The 20,762-nt window shown below is 39.8% G+C and overlaps 1 protein-coding gene across 1 annotated transcript; it reads left to right on the top strand.

Annotated features, from left to right (window-relative positions):
- Positions 1 to 1,370: 1,370 nt before the first annotated feature.
- RB195_012375 (uncharacterized protein) lies at positions 1,371 to 17,075 on the top strand (the record flags this gene model as incomplete). Its single annotated transcript, XM_013447248.2, has 35 exons — positions 1,371 to 1,607; positions 1,682 to 1,827; positions 3,712 to 3,885; positions 3,949 to 4,098; positions 4,511 to 4,586; positions 4,657 to 4,839; positions 5,047 to 5,169; positions 5,677 to 5,788; positions 6,252 to 6,398; positions 6,457 to 6,632; positions 6,703 to 6,810; positions 6,896 to 6,958; positions 7,446 to 7,527; positions 7,678 to 7,892; positions 7,947 to 8,107; positions 8,264 to 8,380; positions 8,891 to 9,058; positions 9,116 to 9,203; positions 9,268 to 9,367; positions 9,459 to 9,638; positions 10,442 to 10,557; positions 11,730 to 11,925; positions 11,987 to 12,180; positions 12,359 to 12,495; positions 12,590 to 12,788; positions 12,931 to 13,045; positions 13,122 to 13,255; positions 13,514 to 13,600; positions 13,763 to 13,954; positions 14,744 to 14,809; positions 15,118 to 15,224; positions 15,360 to 15,456; positions 15,619 to 15,788; positions 16,087 to 16,228; positions 16,902 to 17,075. 35 exons carry the CDS (start codon positions 1,371 to 1,373, stop codon positions 17,073 to 17,075), a joined length of 4,932 nt encoding a protein of 1,643 aa, XP_013302702.2.
- Positions 17,076 to 20,762: the final 3,687 nt, after the last annotated feature.

The raw sequence follows: 20,762 nt of genomic DNA, 5'->3' as shown, positions 1-20,762 counted from the left end.
GATTTCGTGCTGAGCTCTTCGTTACCAATGCATAAAATTCCGGAAATTTTGTTGCGATATGGGTTTAATGGATCTGTCAAACTTCCATCGTTCTCTTCTAGCATTTTCACAGAACCTACTTCCTTTTCGACTTTCATCAAAAAATTGGCCGGAAGTCCGTTTGAGTTCTACGAACTTTCATCACTGTCTTCTTTTCTTCAAAAATTACTGAAACTGGAACTAGAATTGCGGTTATTGGAATTTGTAAAGAAAAATGCGATCGTAATCCGTGGGGATATGTCTATAAAGAAAGCGATGAGTTTAGAGGAAATCAGTGAAGTTTAAAACCGTGGGCTTTATTTGTTACCCTCATTTGCCGTCAAAACAAGTGATGCCCTTTCTCTGTACTGTCTGTTTGTGTCGATAGGATTCGAGTAAAGCACAGTTTTCCGCACTTGTTCCCTGGATGGACCTATTGTGCTGGAATTTTAATTTATGCCAGAAACTAGACATTTGACTCATTTTGTGACATCCGGCGAAGGCAGAAATTTGTATTCGTGGCGCACCGTTAGGTGTAACCATACTTTTTTAGAGCAGTCAAGTGGAACTAGTGGAACTTTTTAGTGCTTCTTTTCATTGATTCTCTTAACTGTGAGATTTGACAGACTCACTTAATTGCTATGGAGGCTACGATTAATGCGAACGACCTCGAATAGGGGCTGCCTCCTCTCTTTGATGACTCATCGCGTTGTTGTTAGCAGCTGGACACCGATTGTTTTGCAGCACATACACTTCCAGTCTCCCCCGTGCTACAAAATACTCAGGTTTCGTGGTAAAATATGTCTTTTCTTTTATTCTTCTTTTGCACATATGAGACATGCTCGCGAATTCAAAATATTCATTTATGCGGAATTATTCGAACTGCAGCTGTACATACCCGGGATTTTTCATATGTTTCATTTCTGCCTCTTTTAAAGATTTTTTTTTCATTTGTCACTGTCAGCATTGAGTAAGACAACGCTACGAGGTGGATCTGGTGTTCCCAGAAAGCGGTTCTTCAAGTTTTTAGTAGCCGCTGAAAAATGTTCTGGCAGACAACATAAGAAATATTCTGGCATAGAGCATAGAGACATTTCAATAGAGTAATTAGAAGGATTCTTCATTTATGCGATCTTTTTACCGTTCCTTGTTCATCCTCGCTTCATTAACTTCGTATCGAAACATCCAAAATGTCCTTTTGAGTCGTTTTCAGTTTGAAATATCCATAATATTACTTTCCTCTGCTACGTCTGCACAAACTGACTAGAATAACAGCTATTGTGATAGAATTCAAATCAATTCTTTAATCTATTCGTTGTATTGTTGCCCCGCTCGGTTCAGCGTCGAACCCAATGTTTCCACCGGTCGTCCATCTGATTTCTGCCGTGCCTCTTTTTAGAAATCTTAGCAGCTCCACAATAGCCGGGGTAGCGTCGAAGAGCAGCAGCATGTTCTGCGACTGCTTGCAGCAGTTATGGCTGTTGACGCGTAAGAATTTGATTCTAACTAAGAGAAACAAGGTGTGGACGCTATTCGAGCTGATACTGCCCATTTTATTCACTCTTCCCATCATAATTTTGATAGTGCGGGTGAGATTTTTTGATTTCTCGGCTTTTTTCTCTGATTCGTTCCTTAGATTGATGAGATTTATCCGAACATTTAGAGTGGAAGTATCCAACTATCTCCGGGAAAGACATTCACAGCAGTGCCACTAGATGGTGGTGCAGCTGACGTTACCCGAGCAGTGGGCTTTGTGGCCGCTATAAAAACACGGTGGTGTAATCGTCGTGACGTCTCCTTGGGCTACTAGTAAGTCGTCTTACAGAATTGTTCACATATTTTTTTTACTTCAATATTTCAAGAAATGCCTCCAAAATCGTCATTTATGGACGGGAATTTGTTGCCGGTGTTTATTTCTCGAAGTAATTTGCAATTCTTTTGATGGTGTCTAAAGCGTTGTCTATCTATGTCCTGACGCGTCAATCATCCATCAGAATAGGGGCAAAATTTCTTTGATTGATATTTTTAAGTTTATGTAAACATTCAGCAAAAAACTACCTTTCACACCTCAGCCACTTCTTGCACTTACACACACAGCAGTGACCATTGCAAAGATTTTTCTCGAAGCGGTCTCGCTTCAGAAAAAAAAGAAACGTTTAAGAACCTGTTATCGAGAACAGAAGTGGATTCACGTGATTTAAAGTGAACATCCAAGCCATTTTAGTAAATTCAATCTTAGAAATATGACACTGTGGATTTTTGAATATTTCACAAAGATTTGCGGAGAATTTCGGTGACTGGACAGCTCCCAGAATATCGATACTAACATACACTTACAGTAGACTTCATCAAATCGTGAAATCAGCGTAAAACCATAATGTTTATATGCAAGTAATTTCGGACAAAACAGAACTGTGGTTTTCATCAGAAATACGAAAGCCTTCATTGCTCCTGAATACTAACCCAACATTATTCGCAATCAACCCCAAAAGTCGTAAAATTCATTGACAATTACTTTCAGGTGGCCCATTTGCCAATGAATATTTAATTGTAGCCAAAAGTAGAAGGATTTAGATTTTGAAATGTGGTTGAATGTCGACATTTGGGTATTTGAAAGGATTACAGTAATGGACTTACCAGTTTTGCTTTCAAATCCGCTTATGCGTGGCGTGAATATGGGAGCGGATTTGTTTTTCGCAGGTTGAGGATGGTAGAGATACCGGTTGTAACCAAGTAGTTTCTTAGCAAATTTTGTTGCTCCACCTTTCTCAAGTAACTCTTTTAATGTTTTCCGAAGAACTAATCAGGTTCTCTTCCATAATGCAGATTACCTTGATATCAACAGTAACTCAAGTCGAGGGACAAGTTCTACGTACTGAATATGGTCATTCACACTTATAGTTACTAATGAACTCCTAACTCAGTATAAAGTCGGGTCAAAACGACATGAAGCGCGGCGTAGTTGCGTAAGCGGCTGCCCTCGAGGCGAGCACGGTGGAGGAGACTGCAACGATGAGCTGTGTTAGCATGGGTCCCTCCTCGATGCTAACTGCTACGCTCCCCGCACGAACGCAGCTGTTTATGCAACTGCACAGTGGTTCATCATTTTGACCTTTCTATACACTAGCCTTTGCGTTTTGTGGTCGCTTGCACAGTACCGGTATTACTGTTGGACCGTAATCCTCATCTGTGTCCACAAGTTCTCACGTCATAGTTTGAACAGTGGCCGAATGAGACTTACTGAGGTAAACAGCTATTTACTACAAACTTACGAATGCTGGAATTATTTATCCACATTTATTACTGGAATACGGTACTCCCAGAATTAAAGGATGTTCATGAAAGTGTTAAGTAAATAGAACGCTATATGTTCCGTGATTTGCCGTCCTCAGAATTCAGGCCAATAAATAGAGCCTTCAAACACGTGCAGGCATTATTTTGCATGTTGTCATCAGAATATGCTTGATTGAGTGATAACATCAGCTTCGTATAGAATTTATGTTCGATTATGAGCTCCCTACGCGCTGCTTCAAGACAAATGTATAGATCCGTTTTAAGTGGGAAATTTCATCGCCTTATCATCCCACTTACCACTTCATCTATCAGTCGGGATATTTTTTTTTCTAGATTTCTAATAAAGGATTTGAAAAAAAGGCGACGAAATTGTTCCTCTAATTTTTTTTGTCATTGTAGTGCACGAGAAGAATCGATTGAAGCCGCGAATAAACTGATGGATAAACTGGCTGCTCGATTTACGACGACAGTATTTACACTAAACGTTGTAAAATTTGGTAGTGAGGACAGTCTGCTTGATCAGCTGCGTGTGGACGCACCAAACAACACTTATTACGGCTGTGCCATCCACAAGTAAGTTGTAGAATTACGGTGTCCGAGGATTGAGACGTGAAAGTGAGACACATACTTCCATAGATTTGCTGGAGGAGTGATCTTCGACCATTTTAATGTTACCGAGAACAAACTGGACTACCGCATTCTGATTCCATCACCACTCACTGAGGAAGTGTGGGAACTGGGGAAGGAATGGAATGACCCGTTCGGAGCGAACAACGATTTCAACAAGTTAGTCGTTATTTCAAAGAAAAGAAAGAATACTAATTTCGCTGTTAAGAACGACTTTTTTCTTTTCTTCTCTTTCTTTCTCTATCCTTCTGTACGGGTAACAGTACTCAAATAGCGGTAGGTATTTGGTTTTTAATTGGGCTTAGTCTGCACCTACTATGAGTTTTTCTTCCCGGACATCGTAACTGATGACAGTGGTATATCTTATTTCTGTGCTTACAATCTTCTAAAAGCCTTTCTCGAATTTCTATTTGAAAGAAACTGTAATATTCATTATCCATTCATTATTCATTGAATGCCTGAAATTGTTACAAAAACTTTGTACTATTTAAGTTCCTAAGCAGTGATGCGAGAATGTTCTATGACTCCAAGTTTAATGGTATTTCATGCAGTCTTGATTCGACTTGTTTAGAATTCCCGCCAGACCTCCATACTGGTCATCAGCATTTTTGTCATTTCAGTATGCAATCGACAGTTTATTCATTGAAGTTCGTGTTTCTTTCTCTCTTTTTTTCTTGATTCTTTCGAAGTCCGCATACCATAAGTCTGTCGTTCCAGGCCTCCTCCTCTAAGGCTATTCTGCAAACGGAGCTACGTTTACGACGTATGCCGGAAGCGGCTTATAATGTGAACAGCGTTTCCGCTTTCCTGGGAATGTCATCCTATGCATGGGGCCTCTGTGCCTTTGTCCTCGTAATCCACACCGCTAGAGAGATCTCCAGCGAGAGGAGCACTGTGAAGGTTAGTACAAGCCACTTTTGCCGAACACTGATGAGTTTCAGGAAGAAATTCTGGCGATTAAATTAATTTTTGGTAACTTCGACTAAAATATTTTATGATTGTTCATGATAATTTGTGTAACTTTTAGTACTTTTTCTGTTCTGTTGGAGATCAACCTTGCAATTGAAGAATTCAAAAAAAAAAAATCATCTAGAGAAGACATTCCAGGAGTTTTTATCCGTAATGGGCTTGTCGACACCAGTATTCTACCTGTCGCATGTTCTCTACGCGTCATTGAAATGCCTCATTGTTCTGGTCGTTTGCTCGGTGCCATTAAGCACAAAGATTGCGGTAAGCTAATAAGAAAGATGAAAAATCAGATTCATTCTGTACTATCATTTGGGTTTGTGCACTTTTTTAAAAATGAGACAGCTGAATTTTGAGCAAAGTGAAAAATTCGGTTGACGTTATGGCTATTTTGCTGCAATTTTTGCTAAACGAAATACAACAGTACCTCCATATCCATCCGGATGGATTACCAGCCAACTTAGGCTTAGCTTAGGCTTATTTTGCCTTAGGCGAACCCGCATCTCTACAGATGGTGTGTATTCAAGATTGTGCCCATTCCCTTCAGAAAACCCTCAAACCGAGTTGTTTTGCCAGAGATCTATTCACTGGAAGCTTTTTGTTTGGGTTTTCTTCTTCAATATCGTTGCTGTATATCCTAAAGGAATATTAGTACGTAGGAAAAAGATATTTCCAAAATACTATGTTAGATGGTTGCTAGTTGTAATGCTAGTTTGTGATTTTTTAATCAAGAGCCCATAAGGATACATTTATTTCTTTCTGCTATTTTAGCCGGTTAGTGTGTCGTTATTCCTTTGCATAATGATGTTGTATGGAATATGTGCAGTTCTATTTGCCGCACTGATATCATCGTTCTTCAAAGCGCCGAATACTGTTCTAAAAGGTATGCTAGTTTTTCTTCCAGTAACTTCTCATATTGTTATCCATTCTGGAACATGGCCCCAAAGTGGGGAAAGAAACGAATGCGATCAAAGGGTGTAGGTCGTGAGAATGATTTTTGTCTCCCTCCATCTCCCATATCTTCGACGAAATCACAAAAATTTGTATGACTATTGTATTTTGTCGCTTTTGGGTACATTTTAGTGTTCTTGAGACAATTTTTCCCGCACGAGGATTGGAAAATTTTCTTCCTTCTGGAATCTTTGCCTATTTCGAAATACCTTGAAATAAGGGTGTATTCGTCTGCCCCTAGGAAGTGCTATACCTGGAAAATTCCTTCAGAATTTGGAAAATTCCTTTCCCTTTTTTAAAATCGTTTCTTTCAAACATTCTTTTTTTTTGTACTAGTTATTGTTTATCAGTGTGCTAACCAGAGGATCTATAGTTCGTCCATTTTTTGATTTCAGTGGTTATCGTTGTATGGGTCTTACTGGTAGCAGCACCCTTGAAAGCTCCAGCAGTAGATCAGATCTTCTCTTGCGTTCTTTACTCGCTGAATCCCAACGCTGCCTTGTCATATGCGCTCAAATCGATCGGCGATTACATGAATCGAGGTGAATTTTCCTCCCTGTGTGAAGACAGTCTTAAGAAAATGGTATTTGACTGTTCCAGGAAGAGAATTATCATGGTGGAATATGTTTGAAGACGGTTCTTTTCATTTCACTATTGGAGCCGCTTTGATGATGCTGCTCTTCGATATTCTGTGGTTAAGTGCTGCAGTATTATTGTTCGACTTCCTGTCCAGCGATGCAGATTTTTCTTTCTTTAAGTTGCCGTTCAGTAGTCATGTATGTTATTTATTTTCCGTCTTTTTATGCGTACTGTCTTCTATGAAAATTTCACTGGCTGTTTTTCTAGTATCTCGGCGCTTCCGGAACTCGCCTAGATGATGTAGAAGGAAACACTGAAACTGATGAGGGACTGCTACGGACACGAGCTGGTATTTCAGTGCATCGTTTGATAAAAGTTAGACAGAATCCTTTTTTTTCAATTATTCTTCGTTGTTCAGTTCTGACCATTTTACGACTATCGTCCATTATCATTATATTAGGTGTGGTCATCAACTGGCGAACGAGCAGTAGACGAGATGTCCTTGGAAGCATATGTGGGACAGGTGGGCAATAAAAAATATGTCTATGCTGCTTTTTCTGTACCATTTCCCCTTAGTATGGAGCTTCCAGAAAAAAAAAACCTTTCTTTTTTCGGATATAGAATTCCTTTTTTATCTTTCCTCCGTTTCTTTCTTACGTTAAAACTTCTGTCATTTTTTTCTCTAGAATATTTGTGAACAGTGGGTGGGTGTGGCGCAGTCGGTTGGAGGTCCGTTGTAGCCACACGGTCGAGGGTTCGAAACCGCTCTAGTGCAAACCAAGCCTTTCATCCCTCCGGGGTCGATAAATTGGTACCAGACTTGTCTGGGAGGATAAAAACACTGACTTGATCACCGGCTGGCCCCCGCAAGTCATTCTATAGGCCAACTCGCGTTCCAAAAACCTCATCTATTACGAATTCCAGTAAAACGCGTTGGTGCATTCCAAGTGGATTGATACGCCAGTGACTTTATCCTTTTTTATCCTTTTTATTTGTGAACATTCTTCCAGGTCACTGTGCTATTGGGTCACAATGGTGCTGGTAAAAGTACAACATTTTCGGTCATTTCCGGTATAACGGCGCCAACATCGGGTAAGTAGGATGAGCTCCACTCGGAGTTCGTAATCAGTTGTGTATTATTTGAAATAATTGGGAATAACTGAACACAGCAAGGATAATCCATTTACTTTGAATTCACAGCAACTTTCCAGTCTCACTGTTATTTCATTCCACCTTCTCCAGGATCCGTTTCCATCTACGACCTCGATATTAGAAAGCAACGATCCGCATGCAGGAAACGCATTGGGTTATGCCCACAATCGAACGCTATATTTGATCGACTAACAGTTGATGAACACCTTTGGTTTATCCATGGTTTGAAGGGTGGAAACGGCTCGTACAAAAATGAGGCCCATAGATTACTAAGTCAACTAAAACTGGAAGAAAAGGCAGATGAGGTGAGATATTTGGATGTTTTCGATTTCTTGCTAAATGGCTAAATTTCTCTTCAGCTAGCGATGAATCTTTCTGGCGGTCAAAAGCGAAAGCTTTGCGTTTCGATGGCAGTGATTGCAAATAGTTCTGTGGTATTGCTCGACGAGCCAACGGCAGGCATGGATCCTGGAGCTCGTCGAGATGTGGAGACACTGCTGGAGAGTATCAAAGTCGATCGGTTAGTCAGATAATACGTTTTTTTTAAATAATTTTTTCTCTTAAAACTTCTTCTTTTCTGAACTTAAAAAATGTCTAGGGTGAGATTTTTTCGCTTAAGAAATCTTTTAGTAATTGTTGCCTTTAATAAAACAAAAACAAAACATAATTAGTTTAGAACGGTATTGCTTACTACTCATTATATGGATGAAGCCGAGTTGCTCGGAGACCGAGTCGCTATCATGGCCAAAGGACGAGTTTATTGTTGCGGAACTCCGCAGTTCCTCAAAAAGAGGTTCGAATTTTAAATTATCGTTATAAATTCAACTGAATTCTAATTTATATGGATGCTTATGTGTTTTCGCTAAACATACCGCAATGGGTGCTGAAATGGGCTTGTACGGGTTGATAGCTATCGATGTTCTTTATTTCTTTCCTTTTGAAGAGAAAGGATAGAAAGATAAGGCGAACATAATCAGTAAATAATTGCTATTATTATTGTTGTTGGTCATAAGAACTAGGTCGTAAAGTATTCTAGAAGGAATGTTTTGTAGAGAGTTTTTTTTTTTTATTGTGAATTAAGCAATGGAGCTGTATACTATTTAATCGTAGCTGAGTGGCGTCGCAAAGAAAGTAATGCGAAAACGGCGCAGTAAGTCCTGCCCGCCCTTTTCAAATTTTATACCGTAAAAATTGAGGAGCTTGATGCTTCCTTACGCAGTAATTATCGCTTTTATGGCCGGCTATTGAATTGTAAGCAATGTTGGTGTGTTCGAGTTATTTATTGTTACTCAAGATGATTCAGATTTGGCACTGGTTACGTGATGACAGTGGTAGTTGCTGAGAATGCTAGCACCCAAGATACCGCATCCAGAATAGCACACGTTGCCTCCCAGTATGTCAACAACGCGTCAAGAGGAAATGTCCATGGGAAACAGCTGGAGATCATCCTCCCAAAAGAACATCAGAAGAAGTGAGTATTGGTTGAGTCTACTCATTGCTGCCGTTTCTTAATAAAACTTGTTTCCAGCTTCCCTCAGCTGTTCGAACATTTGGAAAATTCTAAAGAAGAGCTAAAAATCAGCAGTTTCGGACTGTCGTTGAATACTTTGGAGCAGGTACTTGCTGTTGGACATGTAGACTCATAACAATCCTTTCGTGATCCTCTCACTTGTTGCTTAGGTTTTTCTCACAGTGGCTGAACAAACTGATCCTACGGCTATGATGGATTTCGTGGATGCAAGCATCAGTCGTAGTGAGGAACTGATTCAAGCTCAAAGAGGTTTGTGCTTCTAACACATCTACCTTCAATTTTCCCCTCCTCCACCGTCCTTCTCCCCCTCCAAGGAGAAAGATATATACGTCTATTCCAGAAGATCGTCTTGAAGGATGTTCATTGCTGTTTGCTCAAGTACGGGCTCTGTTCACTAAACGCATCCTGTATTCCATCAGGAATTGGCCGCAAATACTTACACAGCTCGTTGTTCCGATTGGAATCCTCGTACTCATCGCCTACACTTCCGGTATGACCAGGAAATTTAACGCTGATCAAGGCTCGTTTTGCTTTCTTCTATTTTTACATTTATATTCACCGACTCTTAGTCTTCACAGTTTGCTCTTTGATAGAAATAAGGAAATACTTCATCGCATCCTCAGTGGGAAGAGGTTCTGCTATGCTGGAAACTGTGAACTAGAACTTTTTTCCGACCGAGAATACTTCTATTTATTCTTTCATCATATCATATCACCTCTCTTCTCAATTTCTTGGTGGATTGACGCTAAAGTTCTTCCCACTTTTGTAACAAAAAAAAAATCGAAAGAAAATTCTATTTACTACAAACTGCATTTAATCGTAGTATACTATGTGCTGTTCTGTTCGATGACCTTTCTCCATCTTTTCGGTAGTTGCTGGGAGATGGGGACTTGGACTTCTGATGGGTAGTAATCCCATCGGGATTAGAACATTCAAGTTAACGGAAATCAAAAATAAATTCAATGTCTGGAAGTACTTTTTTTAACGAATTGCAAAGACGTAGAGCAGAGCATGTTTTTTTTTTTTTTTTTTTTTTTTTTTTTTTGAGAGAGAGAGAGAGAGAGACTTGCCTATACAAACGACTAGTTCGAAGAAAACAGAAATATACCGTCGAAGATGTATTCCAGAACTACTACCAGAAAGAAATTGCTTTTTATGATTCGTGAGATTTGTTCTACACATCCAAAGAAAACTACATGAAATTGTTTAAGATATCTGTTATTCGTATGTTAACAGCAAAAAGTTTGGCAGTTTAAACAATCACATGACTATTTCTTTCAGTAATTTTTACAACTTCCATTTGAGTGAAATTTTATCTTACAGTGCGAGAATTTTCACTCGAATCCTTTGGACCTTCTCGAATTCCAGTGAAAATCGTGAAAAGCTCTCCGATTTCGGATGCCTATTTAAATATCACTTCGATTGGACCGGAAACAAAGGTAGGAGTTACTATTTTCTTTTCTCTTTTATTAAGAAAAACTGCGTGCAAAGAAATAGGAAACCAACGAACAGGGCGACATCTCACTTCGAAAATAGGACAGCCGTCATTGATCTGTTTCACTGCACACTCTCGTGTAGAGAGTGCAACGCCTGTGAGCACCCGCGGAGAATACGGCGAGTAAAACAGTGTGGGGTAAATGAACCGCGGGGTGGTTATCGCTTCTCGGCCTTTTGGCTAAGATCAAAGTTTAGTTTCTGTTCTTATCGAATTAACCTTCGATAGAGATTCGAATGAGTCTCGTTAAGGTTATTTGATTTTTGGGACCGGATGAGGTAGTGGGCTTGCTCGCACCTTATCACGGGTCGGCCCAGCGTTGCACTGCTGCAGGGATCGGCCCTCCTCCCGAGGGGGGAAAAATCAGTGAGAACTAGTTGGGGCTGGGGGAAATAAATGTTAGTGTTCCGCAACAACAATGAAGCAAATTGTTGCTCGCAGAAACTGTTTGCATGAAAAAAGAAATTTGAAACACTCATTTCAGATTTGTAACTCAAACTTGTACCATTATGTCATTTTCGTACACTTGCAGAAGATCCGCTTAATGTAAGAACCGTATTTTTTGAAACCGCTTCAGACTTTGTCTGCAATTTAACCTGAGGCACTGATCACGAATTCTTTGTAACATTACTTTGTCCCCCAGCTCAAGATTGTGGAGAAAAGTGTGCGCCTGATTGCGTAAACACAAAACCCCATGCCGGCTTTTCCGTGAACGGTCAGATTTTTCTTAGAAGTACTATTGAAGGTTACATCCAATAAAGAAAGTAAACTAATACTCCAAAGGCATCTGCTGCGGTGTGACATTGAATTACATCGAAAGAGAGTTCCGCTTAATGTTAGCTATGAATCGTTTAACCGTGAATCAGGGTAGGAAAGATTTCTTTTAACAACAGTCCCATGAACGGGAAGTTGTTATTAACAGTCCAAATAACCTCATACTTGAACACACTTGAAACCTTCGCACTGTCTATAAATCCATGACACTATCCACAGTAAACCTACTTTGTTATGGCGCTTGAGAACCGTTGTCCAAAGAATTTGCCAAAATTTCCTCAATATTGAAGATGCAAGAAAATGCAAACTTAATTCTGGAAGATCTTACTTTCATTGTTTCAGATCACTCAACTAGACGCTAATGCAAACCTCACTACATGGGTGGAAAAGTTGCCAAAACAACTACCAGCACCTGGGTTGGGTGCAGTGTTCGAGGAATCGTGGACAGAAGTGCTTTTCAACAGCCGAGCCTTACACTCTCTGCCAAGTTCTCTCAACTTGCTCGACAACGCACGATTGAAGGCTGAGGGTTCAGCGGGTAGGAAGAACGCCCAGAATAATTATGTGATTTCAGTTAAACTCGAGATTGTGCATTTCAGCGAACAACGGTGTAATCCGTACTCGTTTGCATGCCTACACTCCACCTGTCACAGCATCAGGCAGCTCGCGATATGTTGCCGTTGGGATAATAGATTCGGTGATAGGCCCGATCCTAGTGCTCGCACTAGCGCTGTTAACGTCAACTTTCGTAATGTTCCTTGTGGAAGAACGAGTGAGCAAGTTCGCGCATCAGGTGTGTTCTTTTTTTAGGATTAATTCAAACCTACGCTGTTGATATTGGTTTGGAACATAAGGTTTTGATTTGCAGTTTTTATCCTGCTTTTTTTTTCCTTAAGACGCCTCTTGTTAATCGAAAATGTTTCTCGATTTTATATTATCCACTTTGGTTGAATTACTTTGTTCTCTTGCAGCAATCATTAACCGGAATCTCGCCTGTGACATTTTGGGCTGCTTCGTTTCTCTACGATTTGCTTCTTTATTTGTTTGCGTGTGCCTGTTTCTTAGCGATTTTCTACTTCTCCGGCTGGATGCGAGGATATCTGCACTTGTAAGCTCTCGTATATCGTGGTCTATTCGGAATTTCTTTTTTTTTTTGTACAACTCGTCGATTCACTTATTTTCGATATATAACCATTTTTTAGCATCGTTCTTCTCTTTGCGCTGTACTTCTGGTCGTGTGTTCCATTCGTTTACGCAGTCTCCTTCATGTTTTCGTCTCCTTCAAAGGCAAATGTACTGTTGATCCTCTGGCAGCTGGTTGCCGCTTTTGCTGCAATGATGGTCTTATTCGTAATTAGCCTTGCTGGAACAGTTGATCCATCCTTACTTGAGATCATTAGGGTGAGTTAAAATTGGTGAAAACTAGTTAGTTATTTTTTTCTACGTGTTTTTTCTGTGTATGCATGGAATCAGTTCTCGAATCTCTTTTACTAAATAGTTTTCTCTTGAGCAGAGTTTTTAAGAGCTATAATTGCCCTTTCAGTCAGTTCTACTGTGCTTCTTGCCTTCCTTCGCCGTTGGAAATGCTGTTATGACTGTAGGCCAATCTTCGGCGGGGGGGACCCCTGCGGAAATGTTATGGCAATGGAATATGCTTGGTCAGTTTCGTTTGGTGATATCATTGGAATGACCTACGATTCTTCCGATTCTCTAATGAATGAGCACTTTTTACAGGGAAAAATATGACGTTTATGCTGATATTTGGTTGTTTCTCCTCGCTTCTCTTTATTTTGTTCCAGTTCAAAGTCATTAGATATCGTTGGCATCAAATTTGGGACCTCCGATACGGACGCAGGAACTATACCAAGGTCAGTTTCAATTTCGGAATTGTGATGCAATTTGAATGTAGGTGAATAGTTGTAGTTGTGCCTTTTTGACCCTTTGTAAAAATGAAGAGGGCAGGAATACTTTGGATATGTTTGCTACTTTTTGTTTTCGGTTTTTGTAGCATTTCTCATTGTGACAAAGACAAAAATCTATCTATCTTCTGCTAAAAGTTGTCATGGCGTTTTTTTTTTCGAAAAGTTGGCGACGTTGATTGTCATATATACTAGTATTTGCTTTAGGTTGGTAACGATGAAGAAGACAGCGCGGTGACAGAGGAACGTACATACGTGAACGAGTCTGGCGATGATATGGCTCTGGAAGTTAAGGTCTGGAGTTTCATTTCATTTCTAACACTAGCAAATCATGGTTCCGAAATATGGAAAAAATAAAATATGAAGTGCATCGAAATTCCGCCGCGTAGTTTCGTACTATTGTCTGCTTCTTTTCTTTCTTTCTTTTTTTTTTGAAATTTTACATGTCCGTTGCAGAATTTGTGCAAGATGTACGGAAGGCTGAGAGCTCTTGACAGACTGACCATGGGAGTACGAAATCGAGAGTGTTTTGGTCTACTGGGAGTAAACGGTGCAGGAAAGACAACTACCTTTGATATCCTAACCGGACAGTCGTTCGCCACCTTCGGATCTGCTCGTATTGACAAAAGGGACGTAACTGAACAGATTGTGAGTTTTTTCTTTCTCTATTCCAGAATTTTGTTGAGTTACTGGATGTGTTTTTTAAAGGAGAGTAACGTAGGTTATATTTTTTGAGTTATTTGCATCACATTGTTCTTTACTTCACCGAAATATTTTGTATTTTGGGCGGATCGTGTGGATTTGTCATAACTTAAAGGCTTTTTTCTGCTCTACAAATCATCGGTAATCGTTTTTTCATGTCATTTGGTTTCCTTTTATTTTTGTATGTGAGAAATAGAATGTCACGTTGACCAAAAAGCGGTATCCTCGACACTTACTACCTACTCGCTTCTACTCTAAGTCGAAAAGTTACCGAGGAGCCTCGTGGTATTTGTTCTATATGTGGAGAAGGGTTCTCCCTTGGAGTACCGCTAAAGATTGGTTCACCAAGTTCAAAAAAGCATTTTTGATATATAAACACTCCACGCGCCAGTTATTCTTTAGAGTTTGAGAAGGCCCCTTTGAAGGCACTTCCGAAGAAAACGGCCGTGAAACGTTTTTCTTATAGAGAACAATTACGTCGAACCGCTTCGATAACTTTTTAACCTCCATTAAAACCGAAAGACAGTAAGTGTAGCAAACGCTGTTTTTTTTTTTTTTTTGTCGGCTTGTCATTCCCACTCACAACTCTAAAACCATGTTATGTGATTTATAAAAACTATTGGCAGAAAAAAAAACGGTTTTCGCGAAAAATACCAAAAAGTGAGTTAATTTAAGTAGACAAAAATCAGAAAAATTACGCAGGAGCCTAATATTCTTTTAATTACCTCGCTTCAGCCGATTGGGTACTGTCCACAGTTCGATGCATTAATGTTGGATTTGACCGGAAGGGAAAGTCTGGAGGTAAGTCTAGTTTTCTTCGTTATTGACAATTTTACCTGTTTCTCAATAAGCTTCGTGCAGTCTGGTCAAAACGACATTAAGTTCGGACCAGTTGCGAAAGTTGTAGTATAGTGGAACGTAGTGGCTACGATCCAGAGAGGACCCTTCCTAGCACCGCTCACCACTGCAGTTTGCGATGGTCCCACCTCGACCCCAACCGCTTCGAGCGCAGCTGCATCGAACTTCATGTTGTTTTGACCGGACTGTACTTATCAGATTAAGAACTGGACAAAGCTACCACATGTATGAGGATTACTGGATTCCTTCAGATACTAGCTCGTATGCACGGATTCCCCAAACCTAACGAACTAGCTGAGTTGGTGCTTCATGCTGTTGGCATGGTTGATCATGCAGATAAACTGACTCGTTACTATAGGTATGGTTTTCGGACAATGCTTTTCTTCCGAATATTTCCTTTGCCAGGTGTTTTTAGTTTAACTATACCTCTGACATTTGTTTAGAATAGGTTTAGATGAGCATACACGAAATAATAGTACAGCACAAATTTTAGTGGAGGACAACGACGTAAGATAAGCGTTGGACTTGCTTTACTGGCGCCCACAAAAATCATCATTTTGGATGAACCAACAGCTGGTATTGATCCTAAGGTATAGTTTTTCTCTTCTTTCTTCTTCTGAAAAGATGGAGATGATATTCTGTTAAATATCCTTTAGTTTGTTGATTCATCTTCCATTTATTCTCACTAATTTATCGCCAATTTTATTCAATGAGAATATCGATTTGTTCAAAATCGTATGTTGATATTCCAGGCAAGGCGTGAAATTTGGGAGGTGCTGTCAATGATGCGTGACAACTCAGAATCAGCTTTACTGCTAACCTCTCACAGTATGGACGAATGCGAGGCGTTGTGTAGCCGAATCGCTATCCTACAAAAGGGCCGAATGATTGCAATAGGCACGAGTCAGCAGCTCAAGTCAAGGTATGTTTATTATTATATCGTGTATTTTCGTATGTTAGCCAAAAATTTACGAAACGTGGTTTTGTCTTTGCAATGGCTCAATTTAAAATTGATTTGAATTTGATGTGGAATTTGAGATAATTAATTATTTCTGGATTTTCTACTGACTGCATCTGTTCTGATAACTTCAAGTATGTCATGCCTATGAAGTTTCAAGAACTACAAACGTGTGCATCATTCTGATTTATCAGCGTCATTGTTCGAGTTGATTTCCAATGAGATTATCTCCTTTTTGACCTTAAGGATGTTTGATTTGCAGATTCGGTAACAGTTACACGATCTCAATGGTCGCACCACGACTAGAAGTTCGTGACGACGTCATCGAGGGTGTACGAAGGGCATTTCCAAGGGCAATCTTGAAAACCCCGAAAGAAAGTCTAACGCTAAGCTTAAAGTGGCAGGTAAGACAAAAACATTTTCACGATGTCTTCGTACCGAGCTTGTTGACACATGCTGAATCGTAATGAATCTTGCTCATCTTGAAGGATAAATAGAACGTAACTAGTTTTATTCTGCTAAACTAGATTAACAATAGCAGAAGAGATGCAAACAACCGGGTACATCTTATTTTCTTTACAACTTAGTTGAATTTCTGTGGAAATGTCTTTCTTTAAACTATATTCCCTTTTCTGACACGGTGCGCCGTGGAATATTGTCGCATTAATTGATCACGACTTCAACTTTTGAGTTTTTACCATTCAAAACATCAAAACGACTCATGAACGCTTTTCTGGAGAGAGCTCATAACCAGTTTTCTAAACATGACAAGTTTGTTCTGTTTCACGCGATCAAACAAAAATTGGGCTGGAAAAAATTTCGACTAACGTTTTCGACTCTATATCCGTAAAGAGTATAAGAATGAGAAACTGTTCTTTTTTCTTCGTGTATTATGCTCCCATTAGTTTTCTTCGACAAATATGTTCTCGCTAGAAAAATGCAAGATTGCTTCTGCTCTCCATGCAGCGAATTATTAAAAGTACCGAAGCAATGTGTTAGATTCGTAGTTGTGATGATTGGATTTCCTGTGTTTAATAGTGCTTCCCTTGAAAGATTGTATATACAAGTGTTCTTAAGATTCCAAAAGGACCTACGGATCGATGGTCGTCGCTGTTCCGAGATGTCCAGTCACTAGCCTCCTCTCTAGGTGTAGTTGATTTCTGCGTAACACAGTCATCTTTGGAAGAGACGTTCCTACGACTCTCATTAGAGAACGATGAGAACCCTTGTCTACATGTATCACCTCGATGACCGGTCTAAATTGGTATGATGCCTTTTGTACCTTATTGTGGCTGTTTTATGTGAACCGCATTGACCTGTTACGGCTTTATTTTTGTTTATTTTAATTGATATTTTCCTAGTTACTTCTCATCTCTAACGTTTAGGGTGCTAACATTTTTTTAAACTAGCAGAGTAGTCTTCGACATGTTTGAGAGCTTTTCATACTGTGATTTTGTCCATTTTAAAACAGCAGTATACTCGAATACTCATAAGATTTTGCAGTAGGTTATTTAATTCGTGTACGGGTGGAGTAGGAGCAAACTTAACGTATTTGAGCTTATTGATTGCGTCTGCGTGGCTTACTGCTGGGAAGTGTTCATTTATAAGTTGGCAATATCGCTATGCAGTGTATTTCGGCCCATATTATTGTGCACAGTTTGTCTCCGAAAGGTATGAGTTATGTTTTTTTTTTGTTTATGATTCATTTTCAAAGTTTTCAAAGCTATATTCATTTGAATTTTCTTTTTCCGTTCCGTTTTCTTGAATGGCAAGTTTTAATTTTTCATCTGTGTCATGAATTACGCGATGTTGTCAACTTGATTTAAATCTCTGTCTTCTTTGGGTACATTCACGCCCACGCTTCCTACTCCGCCCTTGAATATCTAGTGATGCTGCTAGACAACGCTAGTCCTGCCTAACCCTGTGCAATTAGGACCCCCCAAAGTTCCCCCTCCTCTCTTTGCTTTCCTTATCCCAGCCCCGCTAAGTATCTGAATCTGGACATTCCTCCCTCACTTCTCCGATTCACTTCCCCGTTCATTCTAATTTTAAAGCCAAGAACGACCTGTTACGACCCCCTATCTCTCTCTGTTGTGCCTACTGTCGTTATGTACAATATCATGTGAACAGTATTATGTTTACTAGGCCTCTTGTAACCGCTTGCATACCAATGGTTACCAAGTTGTGGGAAATTTATCGAATGTCGATCATTTGACTTTAATACGTTGATATGTATTTATTTGCGAGAAATAACAAGTTGATTAATTAATAAACAATTTAAAAAAAAAGTTTCCAAGCAGTGCACAGCTGAAGACGATGGTGGAGTATCACAGTCCTCGTATAATGGATCATGAAATTAGCATGAAAAAACGATTTGCTAAATATAAATAATGTTGTTTTAATGGCGCAATTTGACATTCAAATAGAAAAAAAACATTCATAAAAGCAATTCAACGATGAAGAAGAATGTACTTGCAATTTATGCACTTATCATCGTTAAAAGCATTGTGAATATGATATTTTCTCGACGCTGTTGATGAATTTGCATCTACGGATAGATTCTGAATGTTTAATCGAAGCAGCCAATATAGTGTTATCCATAGTCGAATATGTAGAAAGAGATTATGTGAAACAAAGTATATTAATGAACGATCTAGAAAGATCTATCATATATTAGTTCGAAAATGACCCAGAAAGAAATTAGCATTTGAATTCGGCGATAAGATGACAAATCAAAAAGTTTTGATAAGCAGAACTCTTCGATATGGGATCAAGTACCTCGGCAGTGCTGCTTCGACCGTAGTCTCCTACGCAACTGCACCAGGCATCGGATCGTTTGATCTGACTCTGCGTATGGGCACTCTGACATAATCACAACCGCTGTTTTGTGGTTTAGTTTTTTGAGATGTCTGGTACTGTTCACTACGTAGAACGGTATCAGTTATAATTTACGTGACATTTCTTGATTCATTGCACATTCACTACGACCTACGCGGATGGCTACAGTACTAATCAGTAGCCCTAGCGATAGAAAAAGCTTCAATGATGAGACTATATCTACTGTGGTCGGATCAAAACGACATGGATCACGAGTGTAGTTACGGTGCATCTGTGTACGCACTTTCGATGGTTGGTGCCAGCAAGGATTCCAGTACGCTCCTAACCGTATCGCTCCACCGCACCGAGAGAAGCTTCGTACGCAGTTGCGTACATACTTCATGTCGTTTTCACCCCGTTTTGTTTCATGACACATGGAGTTGCAAGAATTAGCCTTTTCATATGCACACCTAGCGAACGCACTTAAAAGACAAAGGGTTCGAGGGAAAGCTGAGAGCACGTTGATTAGCGAAGACTTCGCGGTACAAGAAAGAGAATATTTCGGAAAAGCAACCAGAGTCGGAAGAAAAGAAATCGGAAAACGTTCTCTAACACACATAAATGACGAATTTTTAGTTATGAGAGAATGGAGATAGAAAAAACCGCAGTTTCTGGTGTTTCGCTTAAAACTACAATAATGATCTTTGGGGATGCTCGAACAGATAGTTAGCGCCAACCACTTCTGAAAAGAATTGTTCGCATTCCATATTGTGTCTCTATCCTCATAGTGAAATTAATTTTGTGAAATAGTAACCAGCAAAAAAAAAAACCGGGAATGTTCCTAACACATCCCAAAAAAAGAAGAAGAAGAAGAAGTAATAAAACATCTACAGCAAAATGTAGGAACACCGCCCTGCATGGAAAAATAAACGAAAATGGCGCGAAAACAATACTTGCCTTTTAGTCTGATCAATGTACCAGATTGTTCCAGAAATTTCTAACATTCCGACGTCGCATATAGGACTGATTACTTTTCTAAGCAGTTGCTTCTTCTTCTTTTATACTTCACAGCGAAATATGGACGACCGGTTGTCTGCGAAGGGACCAACCTAAAATTAGAATTCAAACTGGCGCGATAGTTAAGAGATGACAACGGAACATGATCTATTTGATCTACGATTGCGTTCGGTAGGAAATCAGCCCGACCGATCTCGAGGCGACAGTAGCTGGTGCTTCTCCAACAAGTTCTTTTTTTTCTTCTTCTTCCGTAACTGTTTCTTAATCACTGAAACAATAGGAGGCTTGGTACCTGAATCCAACAAGCGAATTTTATAGTAATCGATTTTCTCCTTGATATAGTTTCCATTTCTTCCGAACACCTTAGATTTTTTTTCAGCTAGAAGGAACAAGCCCCACCATGGAAAAGCTATTGACGTGCAGGTTCTCTGAAATAGCAATAAAATTTCATTTGGATCCGCTCCATCCATTGGAGCATTTGAGTCCCTGCTACCGTTCCTTTTTATCCGTTTCTTTTTCTTTTCTATTTTGTTCAAATGCGGAGAATAATCAGTTACGTTAAAATGTGGCTTAAAGGCATCACTCCATGAATCTGAGGTGGTACGGCGCCGCATCTTCCGGACCGTTTTTTACGGCAATTAGAAAGAAATGGACGTAATCACCTTCCTCTACATAATCTACTATCCCTTATAAGAGGTGTAGTATTCGTAACGGGATGGAAGACTATGGAGAGGGGGGTGATTCCGTCCATTTCTTCCTAATTGCCGTAAAAAACTGCCCGGAAGATACGGCTGCAGGCATCTTGGCGCACTATTTTCCACAGGGAGTTCGACTGCTCCTCTGCATAATCTACTATCCCTTATAAGAAAACTCCACCTGAAATCTGCACCACCTCAGAGGGGTGATGCCTTCAATGCAAATCTGACCCAACTCAATTAACAAGTGGCCATCCGCTATGGTATCAAATTAGCTAAATCAACCCAGTAACCAGTTTACTGGTAGCTGAAATGGTTCGCACGACGAAATCCATTCATTCGCTTGACTTGATCCATGTTCGTTCCCATCTAGAAGATTACTAACAGCAACACGTGACCCCAATTCCAC

Source organism: Necator americanus, chromosome III (assembly GCF_031761385.1).
Source record: "Necator americanus strain Aroian chromosome III, whole genome shotgun sequence".
In the NCBI taxonomy this organism is placed as follows: domain Eukaryota; kingdom Metazoa; phylum Nematoda; class Chromadorea; order Rhabditida; family Ancylostomatidae; genus Necator; species Necator americanus.
Note: the sequence above shows the minus strand (reverse complement) of the source record. Positions and strands in the feature narration are given on the sequence as shown.